The sequence below is a fragment of the Callorhinus ursinus genome, unplaced genomic scaffold, assembly GCF_003265705.2.
Source record: "Callorhinus ursinus isolate GAN/ISIS: 27379988/994484 unplaced genomic scaffold, GSC_fseal_2.0 scaffold859, whole genome shotgun sequence".
NCBI lineage: Eukaryota > Metazoa > Chordata > Mammalia > Carnivora > Otariidae > Callorhinus > Callorhinus ursinus.
In genome coordinates, this window is record NW_027397914.1 from 1 (window position 1) to 14,547 (window position 14,547).

The 14,547-nt window shown below is 47.6% G+C and overlaps 1 protein-coding gene across 2 annotated transcripts; it reads left to right on the plus strand.

The window, feature by feature from the left end:
- Window positions 1–4,121: 4,121 nt before the first annotated feature.
- On the plus strand, window positions 4,122–12,608 carry LOC112819198 (solute carrier family 41 member 3-like). Of its 2 annotated transcripts, none has more exons than XM_025866198.2 (4): window positions 4,122–4,327; window positions 7,457–7,603; window positions 10,260–10,404; window positions 11,559–12,608. In XM_025866198.2, exons 2-4 carry the CDS (start codon window positions 7,459–7,461, stop codon window positions 11,875–11,877), a joined length of 609 nt encoding a protein of 202 aa, XP_025721983.2. In that variant the 5' UTR covers window positions 4,122–4,327; window positions 7,457–7,458; the 3' UTR covers window positions 11,878–12,608. The 2 variants fall into 2 exon arrangements, with proteins under 2 accessions (XP_025721983.2, XP_025721984.2); XM_025866199.2 differs by lacking the exon at window positions 4,122–4,327 and adding an exon at window positions 4,373–5,852.
- The last annotated feature ends 1,939 nt before the right edge of the window (window positions 12,609–14,547 follow it).

The window sequence follows — 14,547 nt, forward strand, 5'->3', positions numbered from 1 at the left end:
TCCAGAACCTTCTGGGCTTCTCTGGCTGGGGGCAGCCTATGGCCACAAAAAGAACCTGGACTCTGAGATCAGACAGCCCTGGAGTTAAGGCTATCATTTATCAACTGGGTGGCCTTGGGCAGGACACACAAGACTTGCTTAGCTGTATTTCCCTGTCCATCAAATTAGGAGGATACCCACTTTAACTCTTACCTGGGCTCCAGAGCCGCTGTTTCTAGCTCTCCACTGGGTATCTCCATCTACCTGTACCAGAAGCATCCGCAAAACAGCTTAGCCAGATCTGGCCTCATCACTTCCTCTCCTCGCACTCACTTCTGGTGAAGTCCCCAACCCTGAAGAGTTTGATGGTTGAAAGCTCATTCTGGGGGTCGACCAGCTGGAGGCCCTTGGGCAAGTCACCTCTCCTTCTCTGCAAGATGGGCCATTGTGAGGTTTCAGTCATGGAAGACTGTGACACCTGGCTAGCACGTGGTAATCTCCCAGTCGTGGTCGCTGTGCCCATTAATCAAGCTAGAGACCAAGTCACCCTCAGCGTTTCTCTGCTCCTTACCCTTCTGTCCAGTCCTGAGGAGTCTGCGTCTGAGCTGTGCTTGAATCAGCCCTGCTTCTCCTCCTCCTTGCCTTGGCCTCTTGGTCTCTGGCCTCACTGACGACAGACCTCTTCACTGTTCTCACTGCCCCAAGCTTCTTCCTGTCTGGCTCTCGTCTGCATGGCCCCCTGAGCGGCCTTCTCTAAATCCTAAAGCTGATCAGGCGTCCTCCTCCTGAGGTGCCTTTGTTGGTCCTTCTTGTCCAAGTGTAGGCCTAGCCCAGAGGCACTCCTGGCCTGGTCCTGCCCTCCTGCAGTCTCAGTCCCCATCCCTGCTGCCTTTGTATATGTGGTTGTCTCTCCTTGGAATGTCCTTTCTCTTCCTGTTCTCCTGGCAGTGAAGCTCCAGTCAGTTCCAGCCCGATACCGGGTACTCTCTGGGGCCTTGTACAAGCTGCTGGGGCTGTCCTGGTTGCCATTCTGTGTTTAGATGTCTGCCTTCCCCGCTTGAGCTGAGTCACATAGGCCAGGACCCCAGCCTGTGGCTGAAGAACTTTGGAGATTAAATGAGATGCTCGTGATGCCCTTAACAGAGGGTCTGACAAGGGGCAGGTTATAAATGCCTCAGCTACAAGTCACCAAGTCCTTACCCATATGCATGCACATTTCCACATGATTGATTCTCAACAAACATTCATTAAGTCCCACTCTGGGCCAGGCACTGGCTTGGCACATTGTCCTGATCATAGCATGGATATAATTTTGTCTCCCCCATTTTTTAAAAAGCTTAACATTGAATCACAAGTGGTACAATAAATTTCATAATTGAACTTTTTAATAACTTTGTATTCTATCACAAATATACCCAAGAGTGATATTTAACAACTGGTAGGACCTAAGCACAAAGAGCTGGTCTGGCAGGGCCAATGCCAACTGTCCAGACTCAGCCCTGTTCCACTTCTTTCAACTGTCACCACGAGTGTGCACCTGCAATTGTTCGTATGCTTCTACTCGATAAATTATACTGCAATGAAATTATTCTCTTTTGCATGAATTTCTTAAGAGAAGTTCCCACAAGTTCACAAGGTATGAACAATTTGAAGTTCTAGATTTTTTTCCAAAAGGATTATAAAATATTTGAATTCTTAGTACCAAATAATAGACCAGTATTAATATATCAGTTATTAATTTCTCCATAACCTCACCAGCATTGAAAGTATTCTTCTGAATGACTTTCTGCATTTGCCATATATATGTATGTGTCCATAGACAATATATGATACAACTTTCTGTGTTTTTTAAGCATTAGAAGTATTGTACTGGACATATAATTCTGTTACTTGTACTTTTAAGAGTGACTTAATGAATGAAAATCACTGAGAATAGCAGATAGTAAGCACTCAGTAAATATCAGCTCCAGTCATCATTATCATTATTTTGTGACTCTTTGTTCACATGTGCAAATGTATTCCTGGGAAAATGCTAGATCATAAAGTAACCAAATCCCCTCCCCCCAAATTCTTGTACCAATTATATCACATCTATGTATAAGAGAACCATTTTCCCATATATTTGTCAATGTGTATCTCATGTTATTGGCCTTTTAAATTTTAATTTTACCTAGTCTGATGGATAAAAATAGTATATCCCATCCATTAATTCATTCATTGATTGGATGAGCCCAGATGAGGGCTGAGCACCTGCAGAGATGGCACTGACCTTTTAGTAGAGGAAGACCAATGTCAGTTACAAAGAAATAAGATAGCTACTATCAAATTGGGATTTTATTTTAAATTTTCCTGATTATTCAGGAAGTTGGTCACATTTTTGTGTGTTTCTTAGCCATTTGTATTTCCTTTTATGTGAATTGTCTATCCATACCCCTTGTACATTTTTCTTTCAGGTTGTCTTTTTTAAAAAGTTGCCATTGGTTTGTTATTTTGATCACTAACACTTTATTAGTTGTAAATGCTGGAGATATTTTCTCCAGCTGTCTCTCCATCTTTGAATTTCTGGTATCGCATAGAAGTCATACTTGGAGTTATATACATTTATCTCTATTTTTCTTTATAGATTTTACATGTTATATCTTCAGAAGGAGTCCCTTTCTAATCCAAAATCTGAAACATACTTTTCTATATTTTCTCCTGTTTTACACTTGAGGTTTTATGTTTAGTGGTGTGTGTGTGTGTGTGTGTGTGTGTGTGTGTGCACGCACGGTATAAAGTAGAAATATATTTTCTCCCCCCAGACAGATGCCTGCTTTCCCTTTCCCTGTTTATTCAGTATCCACCCATTCCATACTGATTTGAAATGCCACCTTTATCTTTATTAAATTTTTATATTTTAATTTTCATATATTCATGATACTATTCCTGGACACCAGTCTGTCCTGCTGATCTATTTGTCTATTTCTCTGCCAATACCACCATGTTTTAATTACTATAGCCTTAAAACTATGTATTGATAATGAATGTGCCAAAACTCCCTCTTGATCTTTTTTCTCAAATTGTCTTGGCTATTCTTGCACATCTACTCATCTTTGTGAAACTTAAGTTGTCAAGTGCCATGAAGAAGCTTGTTGGGACTTTGATTGGAATTATATAGGTTAACTTGGGGAGCATTTTTCATTCATGTATATGGTAAAGTTCTCTGTTTATTCAGCCTTCTCTAATAACACAACATGTTTCCATTTCCATTAAGACATTTGAATTGCAGTTGACCCTTGGACAACACAGGTTTGAACTGGGCAGGTCTGCCCCTATGCAGATTTGTTTCAATAAATACAGTACTGTAAATGTATGATTCCTTATGATTTTCTTAATTTTCTCTTCTCTAGCTTACTGAATTGTAAGGATACAGTATATAATACACGTAACATACAAAATATGGTGTTAATCGACTTTATGTTATGGGTAAGACTTCCAGTCAACAGTAAGCTATTAGTAGTTAAGTTCTGGGGGAGTCACAAGTTATACACAGATTTTCACCTGCATTGGCACACCAATGCCTCTGTTGTTGAAGGGTCAACTATACTGATAACAGGTGCTAGTATTGATACTCAGACCTGGACACATCATGGTACTGGCCTGAGTGAGCAGCAGAGATGTGTCCCCACCAAGATGAAATGGGAACTGCAGCTGGGATGGGGGAGAATGTAGAGAAAGGGGGCACCAGCATGCAGAGCAAGTGCCAAGGAAGGAAGCCAGGGAGAAAGATGGAAATTGTACACAGAGGCTTCCAAGGTGTAGCTGTGGATCATGGAGTGTTTCCACATTGCAGGGGAGATTGGTTGTCTGTACAGCTGGAGAGCACTTTTGCCTAGAGCCGTGGGAGGAGCCACAGGCAAGAGACTGGTGGCCCTTGGCCAAGGGTCGAGTAGAAGATGAAGATTTCGTGAAGCAAGATGGCCTTGAGCTAGTTGCAGAACAGGAAAACAACAGTTTTCAAGGGAGTTGGATTGAAGCAAGGTGTTAGTCTTTGTTTTTCCCAGGTTGGAGGGGCCACTGGCAGACTTTAGGGTAAGGGACGTGAGGTAGTGGTGAGTGACATACTGACCTCTCAAGGTCACAGAGGAGGCAGAGTGAAAGGCAGGGAGGAATGATGGTGGTCAGTGGCACCTTTCCTCACATTTCTGATTTCTGCCCTGACAGGTGCAGGCCACCGTCGTGGGGCTCCTGGCTGCTGTGGCCGCCCTGCTGCTGGGCGCTGTGTCTAGGGAGGAGTTAGATGTGGCAAAGGTGGAGTTGCTGTGTGCCAGTAGCGTCATCACCGCCTTCCTTGCCGCGTTTGCCCTCGGTGAGCTGTGCGCCCACCCCAGTGACCACCCCCCCCAGCTTGCTCCGCCCCCCTTCCTCAGTGGTCTGCTCTCAGCTCTTTGTGTTGCAATTCCTTGAGATGTGAAAGATGGGAGCACTAATGGTGGAGCCTCATATATCCTGCCAGGGGCTGGGGGAAAGCCTGTTGGGTTACCAAGACGCACCTTAAAGGTGGGCAGGGAAGATGATGAGTCCTACTCTTAGGCAGGGTGTGTGTGCCAGAGCGAGCTGCTGACTCCACATTTCTTCCCTCTGCTTGTTTAAAGAACTGGCCTTTGCTCAGTAGACACATTCATTTCTTCATCCATCCATCCATTCATTCATTCACTTACTCATTCAGTTAGTCTTTAAACATTTCTCAAGCATGGCTTGCATATGGGCTTGTGGTGGGATCTGGAGTCTGCAGTCATGGTGGGGAGCAAGGCTCAGGTTTTAACTTCAATTTCATCTCTGCATGTGGCCCTTGCACACGTTCCATCCTCCGCCCTTCTCCGCAGCTGCCACCACGCTCTTCTGCGCCGTGCACCTGTTTTCCTTATAGAGCACTCGTGAAAATCTGTAATCATCCACTTTCTTCATTCATTTTCTGTCTCACTTCCTTGCTAAAATGTCAGCACCTCAGACAGGGGCCCTGCTTCTCCAGTTCTGTTCCTATCACACTGCCTGCCACACATCAATTGCCTCCTATGTGTCTGCAGAAGGCGGGAAGACACAAGCATTGACAGACATGAGCTCACGCATGACAGTGGCCAGGCAGTTACTGTAGAATGTCACCCATTCGCTCATTTCCTCAGTACTTACTGAGTGTCTGCTGCGTGCCAGGCACTGTTCCAGTGCTAGGGATGCTCTGGTGAGTGACTGCACCGTTCTGTGATGTTGATATTCTGGTGCAGTGAGACATCCATACACGAGCACAAAGGGCCAAGTGTCTAGGGTAGCCCCCCATTCACAGTCATGCTTTCTTTTCATGTCCTGTTTGTTTACTTCAAATTCTTGTTCACTTATTTGTGCACTCTCTGTTCCTCTGCCCAACAAGCATTTACTGTGTGAGTGCAGAGCCTGATGGTTATTTTCTTTTCTTTTTTTTTAAATTTTTTTATTGTTATGTTAATCTGATGGTTATTTTCATTACCTAAAATAGGCATATTTTAGCTCCTAAATGTTTGCTGAATGAATGGGCTTTATTCTGGTTCTCTTCTGGTCTGAGTGTCTCTTGCAAACCATGTGCAAGTACAAGAAGGAATAAGTGAAAACAATAAATTGGATTTGCATTTACACTTCTGTCCTCCATCTGACTGCTCATAAAACCCCTTTGAGCTCAGTGTTCTGTAAGATGATGTGGCGGGCTATGTGGTGAATTCTGTTCCTTCCTGTGCTAGTGTATATAATCAGGAGGGAGGGTAAAAGTGCAGAAACCCAGGAGCAGATTCACAAGCTGTGCTTCCCTGGGTAGGAGTGTGCTCCTGGCCAGATACCTGTACCAGTCTGGCCAACGGAAGCGCAGGGTGAGTACGCCACACCTTCTGGAGAATTAGAGCCCAGGAGATGCTTGACATGAAGTCTCTTCTGAAAACAGCACCATCAGGGCGCCTGGGTGGCTCAGTCGTTAAGCGTCTGCCTTCGGCTCAGGTCATGATCCCAGGGTCCTGGGATCGAGTCCTGTATCGGGCTCCCTGCTCCGTGGAAAGCCTACTTCTCCCTCTGCTTCTCTCTCTCTCTCTCTCTGTCTCTCATGAATGAATAAATAAAATCTTTAAAAAAATAAAAAATAAAATGAAAACAGCACCATCAGATGATTCAGGAGGCCAGTCCTGTTTCTGTGGGGCCCTGTAGAGAATGCCATTCCTAACTCCCCATTTTACAGATGAGGAAACTAAGGCCCAGAGAGGGGGCGGAGCTCACCAGCATGGACATAGCCGGATTGTCCAGAGATGTGTAGAAGTTCAGAAACATTGCTGGTGGCTCCTTGTGTGACCTCGATGTGACTCTGCTGTAAAGCCAGGTGGTGGTGGTGGTGGTGCTGGTGGATTTTAGTAGGTGCTCTCAAACTGGTGGTATCTGTGTAGTCCCTGTGGGATTGTTACCAGACCACCAGCTGTGCAGACTCAACTTCACTTAGGACTGACATTTCAAAAGAGAAAGCAGCTATGACCTGGTCATGAAACAGGGCACAAACTGTGGCCAATTAGTATGGCATTGAGGTGAGAATAATAATTTTGTTTAGAGTTATGAATACTGGGTAAAATGTTAAAACATCAATAGCCAAGATACAAAGTGTCTTCTTAAAGATGCACGTGTGACACTGTTGGTTGGTTTAAGTCCTAGGCAGTGGCCGAGGGCTAGAAGATGACACATGACTATCACCTTAGAACACAGGGTCAAGACGGAAAGTAGGCCCTGGGGAGGTCTCCAGTGCAGCACCTGAAACTCCACCCCCAGCCCCACTGGCAGAGGCCACCTGCTGCCTGCACCTAGTGGTGGCCCTGCTGGGCTCCCAACATGGGCCTGTGCCCCAGAGATGTGGCCCCACTGACAGTACTTCAGTGCAGTCTGCACCTGCTTCCCCTTCCTCCCCTCCCCCTCTCCCACCCTGGGCACCCTGTGCGCCATCCTGTGGCTCTCCTGGTTCCCCTGCCCCCAACTCCCCCCTCACAGGCTTTGCCCCTAACAAACCTCTCGCGTTGCTAATCCCACCAAGGTACCTGTTTCCCTGGGGACTCCAGTGGACACAAGAGGCCATGCCCTGCCCCTGGGACTCCATCGTTCACAGCAGTTTTGGAGTCCTCTTTCCTGCAGTGAGGGGTTGTGAGCTTCATGTCTGTAGTCCCAGGTGTTGGGGAGCCGGGAGTCAACTCCCTGCTATCTCCCCCATGGGTTTGAGTGTATCATCAAAGCTTTCAGGCTGCTCTTTGCAGCCTGTCACAGGGGTCCACCCCCCCCCAACCTCCCACTGCCACTGCCTGATTCTCAGGCTCCAGCATAGCAGTGAAACTGAGTGTCAGGGTAGCCTGGCTCCAGGCTTGGGCTACGTGGATCGAGGCATTACTGAGCAGCCTCACGGCCACCTTCTCATCCTGTGCTTTGCGTTTCCTCTGTCTCCTCTCCGCAGGAATGCTGATGGTTTGTATAGTGATTGGCGCTCGGAAGCTCGGGCTCAACCCAGACAACATTGCCACGCCTATTGCTGCCAGCCTGGGAGACCTCACTACATTGTCCCTTCTGGCTTTTGTCAGCAGCTTCTTCTACAAACACAAAGGTAGGGGTGCCCCAAGAAGGGGGGGGCCACGAGCAGGTCTGGGTATGATATCCGCACCCAGCCCACAGCATTCAGATCAGGCACCCTCACACAGAAAGGAACCTATGGGGTCTATTGTGGGGTCAGAAATCCTACTTTTCCCAAGGCAAAGCCTGAGGTCATTCAGCAGATTTGAGGTGTTCTCTAGCAGGTATCTGAAGCTTTCCCAACCACTCCGGTCAACAGATATGTTGTCTGTGTCCCCCTTAGGACAGGGGTGCACGGGGAGGCCAGGGAGGACTGGAGGCTAACAGAGCTCCATGGGAAGGCAGTTCACGTTGGACACATACAAACCACCCAGGAAGGGACTCCCAAGCAGCAGTGTCACAGCCATGGGCAGCAGCAGCATATGGTCCCTCCAAAGGTGTGAGGAGCCCAGGGCTCCTCAGAAGGTGGTCCGGTGCCCTGGTCAGCAGCTGAGGGAGACAGTCACACATCTTGTATGATGGGCCTTCACGGCTAGAGGCCCTGACCCCACCAGGGGTCTCCCCAGGTGTGTCCTGGGAGTACCGAGGTTTGTTCATGCCCTGGGCAGTGTGACCAGGCAGCATCCCCCTTGCCAGATGGTTCTCACCTGCTAGGTTTCCACAGCTGACCACTCCCCTCTGAGTGTCACAGTTGTTACTTTCCACCTAAGCTGGCCACCTGCAGTTGTTTGGATCTAGTAAGTGTGGATTCTGAGCATGGTCACAACCCTGAGTGCTGGGAGGGGGGCAGGTGGCATCAGTGAGTGGTGCAGATGGTGAAGAGGACAGTGGGGAGCATTGGAGAAAATGCCTGGACAAAGGCACAGCTGCACTGAAGCTCCAGCTTAGCATTGCCCCGTGGGAATGTGGACCCAGGACCATGAGAGATCACCCAGCATCTCCATGATGGCATCTGAAGCATACTGACAGAGTACCTGCCACTTAGAGTATTCAGGCCCTGGAAACCTTTCCCTCTCAGCCTTGGGCCTGGCTCCTTGCCACCCCGGGATATGCTTGCCACCAATGTTTAATGGTTGGGAGATTCTCAAAGTTCCTGTAAGTGGTAGTGAAGATCTAATGATAAGATGACCTAATTTTCCTTTTAAACCAAACTGAATTTATAAAATAAGATTTGTGTATGGGTTGGCTAATGGAGTTTCATAGGTGTCCCGAGACCCTTCCTCTCCACCCTGCTGTACCCCTACTGAAATAGTGCGCATTTCAACACATGACTTACTAGCCGTTGAGTAGTGTTGGGCTGTCCATCTCTCAAATTAGACTGTGACTACACCTTGGGTGTGCTTGGGGGGTTCACTGGGCTTGGTGTGTATCGGATAAATCTTCACTGACGACTGTGTCACCTGTCAGTGCAGTTGGGAAGACAAGCCATATGCGGGGGGATGTACTCATCATGGTGGTGGGAAAATATGAGGTGGAACCTCTGTCAGGGCTTCCAAGTCATTCTAGAACAACTGGCCTGCAAAACTGTCCCACAAGTAGTGCCCCTATAGGCTGCTGCCTTCCAGAGCCTTCAAAACGTGCTTAGGGCTTGCTGGGCTTGTCCCTCATCTCCTGGGATGGTGAAGAGGCTGGCCACTTCTGCCATGGAGCACTTTGTCCGGAGCCCACCATGGGCACCTGTGGCCCACCCTTCCTTGTAGTTGCTCAAGGAAAGGAATGGACCGTAATTGCCTAGTGCAGAGAAAGACAAGTGGGAGATGCTCCTAATGATGCTGCTCAGAGAAAGGGGGTGTGGGGCGCAGACCCACCTGCACACCTCTGAGTGCTGAGGCCCACTCTGCAGAGGGGCATGCACCACCCTGCCTAAGCCTGCCCTTTGGAAGCAGGGCTAAGGGGTGAGAAGACAGTTCTAGAGAAAGCTGGTGTCTTGTTCTGTGTGCATTTGGAAGGTGACACACAGAGAATAAGCAGGAAGAGTGTGAGTGGGAATGGTGCTGGTGTGTGTTGGGCCCTGGCCGGACCCGAGGTACAGTCAGGTGTCCCACATTCAGGTGTGTTTTCATGACTCACACCAGTGCAAGAAAATGACATGGGCATGAGTAGCTGCAAAGCTGGCCATGTTCTGGGCCCTGAGACCCATGGATGCCAAGGAGGTCACCTTGGGCTGGCCTCAGCCAGAAGCAGGATTGGCATCATTAGTTAACTCTGGCATTAGCCCTGATTTCTGCATGCTGGCTCGAGTCCTTGTGGGCCATCTCGTCACACTGTAGTATGCCTATCTGAGGGGTAGTTGAGAATGTGAAATGAGTTTGTGCTTGGGAAATGCTGAGCATGGTGCTGGCCCATGGTCACAATCCTATAAATGCCACCATTAATAATAATAACTAGGTTGGCATGGGAGGAGATGGAAGAGGGTACTTATGTCAGGAAAATAGCAAAAAAGAAAGGTGAAGGGGACAGTGACAGGAATTGAGGACAAAGAGGAGCTTTTCCAGTTGCTTCATGAGATGGTACAAATTCTTTGAGAGGTATGTTAGGTTGGCCCACTTTAAGCTGCTGGGGACAGAAGTGTCTCCTCAGACCTCTAGTGCTTTTAGCTCTCTGCCCACCTCTCACCTTTGCAACCCAGGCCATGGCCCAGCAGGCCATGCTCATGTGCCCTGGCATGTGTCCCCTCCCTCTCCCCACAGACAATCGATATCTGACGCCGCTGCTGTGTATTAGCTTCATGGCCCTGATCCCCATCTGGGTCCTCATTGCCAAGCAGAACCCACCCATCATGAAGATCCTGAAGTTTGGGTGGTTCCCAATCATCCTAGCGATGGTCATCAGCAGGTGAGCATGAGCGAAGGCTGCCACCAACTTCTCCCTTCACATACCACCCGTGGCTTCTGTGGACAAGGAGAGTGGCCTGAGAGCTGCAGAACCTCTGGAGTGAGGGCGGCACTCATGGTTGCTGTGGGCTCCTCCCTTAAGTCCTGGTGCTGGTTGAGTCATACCTCTTTATTCTTCATCTCTTTCCCTCTCACCAGGAACCTTAGGCCTTACTTATTCTGAGAGGCAGCCCTATTTACAATTGCAGGAGCACCAGAGAGCCAGGCAGAGCCAACCTGGGAACATCAGATGGGTGCACTAGTGCTTCCACTCCCTGCCCCCTCATGGCGCTGCAGGACACTGGGTCTCCCGCTCCCATGCTGCCAGAGCTCTCACTGGCCTGGACCCCTGCTTAGGCTGTAGGGAGCCCCTTACCTGGCTCTGTGAACACCACTTCTATAGCATGGCTGCTGGTGGGACCTGGGAGGCTGAGGGATTATTGGCCCTGGGCCCTTCAGCTCATCTCAGGTCTTCTACCCTTGAAACCTGATCCTCCAGAGCCCTTTCTGTTAGTAGACTTGGACAGGGGCCACCCCAGTCTTTTCTGAGGTGCTTTCCTAACCTTGAATCTCAGGGAGAAGGAGTTATGGGCTAGGTGTCTTTGCTTCCAGAAAGCTCCTGGGCTCCTTATACAAACTGGTCTAACTTTTCCAGGGCTATAGCGGCAGGGCAGCCTTTGCTAAACTACAGGGGCTGGTGGGAGTGAGGTCTTGTTGTGGCATCTCTGAGAACAAGCAGCATGGGACGATACTCATGCAGGTTCCATTTTCTGCTCAGGAAACTAGCATTTCAGTTACATTTCAGGGCATGGGTCACGTGGCAGAGCCCAGCCAGCTAAGTAGCCTTGGAGGGGAGTTCGTCATTTGTTTTTAATGGGCTGACATTATCTGATGGGTCTTCTGGAACAGCTGAGGCTCAGAATACAGGTGGAGAAGCAAGCACGCATAGTGCAGAGGACACTGGGGAGACCAGCTTGGCTACAACAGATACTTTGTGTAGGGGTCAGGAAAGTGTTTGCTAAGCTGAGAAGGCAGGCTGATAAAACATTTTGTATAGAGGTGTACCAGGTCACCTACAAGGGTAAACTAACCATTTGCCCTCTACTCTCTCTCCAGTTTCGGAGGGCTCATCTTGAACAAAACTATTTCTAAACAGCAGTACCAAGGCATGGCCATATTTACTCCCATCATATGTGGTAGGTATCGGCAGCACCGTCACCTGGGGTCCTCAGTGTGCTGGGCTGTGCTGGCCCCCAGGGCCAGGGCAGTGGGATCTGACAGCAGCAACTTCAGAGATCTGGCCCCAGGCCCTCAGAGCCATGGCCATGCTTCTGCTGGGCAGCAGCTGCTGGACTGGTTTGTCTCAGGTGGAAGGAGATCCTTGGGGAGAAAGCCCTGCCCACTGTTCCACCAGCTCACACCCTTTTCCTCCTAGTCACCACGGAGACTTGAGCCTTCCTGCAGAGCTAAATCCCACCTGTTGAAGGCATACCGTGTCTAAGCCAGGATTTGCTGGCCCCTGCAGACAGAATGTGGCCTTCAGAACTGGGGTGTTGGCTTCTCATGGTTTTATTTTGTTTTTAAACTTAGATTCATTGATGACATTTAAAACTCAGACATTTGCACATAAAAATCTGGATTTCTGTTTTCTCCTTAAAAAACAAGGCTGTGATAGTACTGAATTTACATTCTCGGTGAGGTGAGAATCAGCTGCCACTGAGATAGGATTTATGCTGTTCTGTTTGCCTGAATCCCCTCCATTTCCCGTTGTCTTTCACCCAACATTTCACTGATTCACCTTTTAGGCTTAGACCCTGTGGGCATTTATGGTGAGGACCCTCTTTTAACCAAAGCTTGGTTCGTGTCCAGCTTCTGATAAGAATCTATAAATGGGACCAGCCAGTCAGGAGAGGAACCAAACATGATAACTTACTGCACACTTCGCTTGGTCCCAGGCCCTGGTGTTCTGGGTCTGTAGAAACAGGCTTCAGGGACTCCTGGGTGGCTCAGTTGGTTAAGCGTCTGCCTTTGGCTCAGGTCATGATCCCACAGTCTTGGGATTGAGTCCCACATCGGGCTCCCAGCCCAGCAAGGAGCCTGCTTCTCCCTCTGCCTGCCGCTCCCCCTGCTTGTGCTGTCTCTCTGTCAAAAAAAATAAAATAAAATCTTTTTTTTTTTAATGAACATATAATGTATTATTTCTTTTAGGGGTACAGGTCTGTGATTCATCAGTCTTACACAATTCACAGTGCTCACCATAGCACATACCCTCCCCAATGTCCATTACCCAGCCACCCTATCCCTCCCACCCCCCACTCCAGCAATCTTCAGTTTGTTTCCTGAGATTAAGAGTCTTTTATGGTTTGTCTCCCTCTCTGGTTTCATCTTGTTTCATTTTTCCCTCCCTTCCCCTATGATCCTTTGCCTTGTTTCTCAAATTCTTCATATCATTGAGATCATATGATACTTGTCTTTCTCTGATTGACTTATTTCGCTTAGCATGCTACCCTTTAGTTCCATCCATGTCATTGCAAATGGCAAGCTTTCATTCCTATTGATGGCTGCATAATATTCAATTGTATATATATACATCTTCCTTATCCATTCATCTGTCGATGGACATCAGGCTCTTTCCATAGTTTGGCTATTGTGGACATTGCTGCTATAAACATTGGGATGTATGTGTCCCTTCGGATCACTACATTTGTATCTTTGGGGTAAATACCCAGTAGTGCAATTACTGGGTCATAGGGTAGCTCTATTTTAAACTTTTTGAGGAACCTCCATAACTGTTTTCCAGAGAGGCTGCACCAGCTTGCATTCCCACCAACAGTGTAGTTGCCCTTTCTCTGCATCCTTGCCAACATCTGTCATTTCCTGACTTGTTAATTTTAGCCATTCTGACTGGTATGAGGTGGTATCTCATTGTGGTTTTGATTTGTATTTCCCTGATACTGAGTGATGTTGAGCACTTTTTCATGTGTCTGTTGGCCATTTGGATGTCTTCTTTGCAGAAATGTATGTTCATGTCTTCTGCCCCATTTCTTGATTGGATTATTTGTTCTTTGGGTGTTGAGTTTGATAAGTTCTTTATAGACTTTGGATACTAGCCCTTTATCTGATATGTCATTTGCAAATATCTTCTCCCATTCTGTTCGTTGTTTTTTGGTTTTATTGACTGTTTCCTTTGCTGTGCAAAAGCTTTTTATCTTGATGAAGTCCCAATAGTTCATTTTTGCTTTTCTTTCCCTTGCCTCTGGAGACATGTGTAGCAAGAAGTTGCTGTTTCTGAGGTTGAAGAGGTTGCTGCCTGTGTTCTCCTTTAGGATTTTGATGGATTCCTTTCACATTGTGGTCTTTCATCCATTTTGAGACTATTTTTTTAGGTTTAATTTAATTTTATTATGTTAGTCCCCATACAGTACCTCATTAGTTTTTGTTGTAGTGTTCCATGATTCATTGTTCTCGTATAACACCATTGTTTTGCTCCATGCAATATGTGCCATCTTAATACCCATCACCAGGCTAACCCATCCCTCCACCCCCATCCCCTCTAAAACCCTCCGATTGTCTCTCAGAGTCCATAGACTCTCATGGTTCATCTGCCCCCTCCAATTTCGCCCCCTTCATTTTTCCCTTCCTTCACCTAATGTCCTCCATGCTATTCCTTATGTTACACAAATAAGTGAAACCATATGATAATTGACTTTCTCTGCTTGACTTATTTCACTTAGCATAATCTCCCCCAGTTCCATCCATGTTGCTGCAAAACTTGGGTATTCATCCTTTCTGATGGCTGAGTAATATTCCATTGCATATATGGACCACATCTTCTTTATCCATTTGTCTGTTGAAGGGCATCTTGGCTCTTTCTACAGTTTGGCTATTGCGGACATTGCTGCTATGAACATTGGATCCTTCTTCTCACTACATGTGTAGTGACAGGGAAAGCAGCCCTCCAGACTGAAACCCAGAGCAGTGTGGCTGCGCATGCATTTTGAGTCTTATTTTTGTGTGTGGTGTAAGGAAATGGTCCAGTTTCATTCTTCTGCATGTGGCTGTCCAATTTTCCCAACACCATTTGTTGAAGAGACTGTCTTTCTTC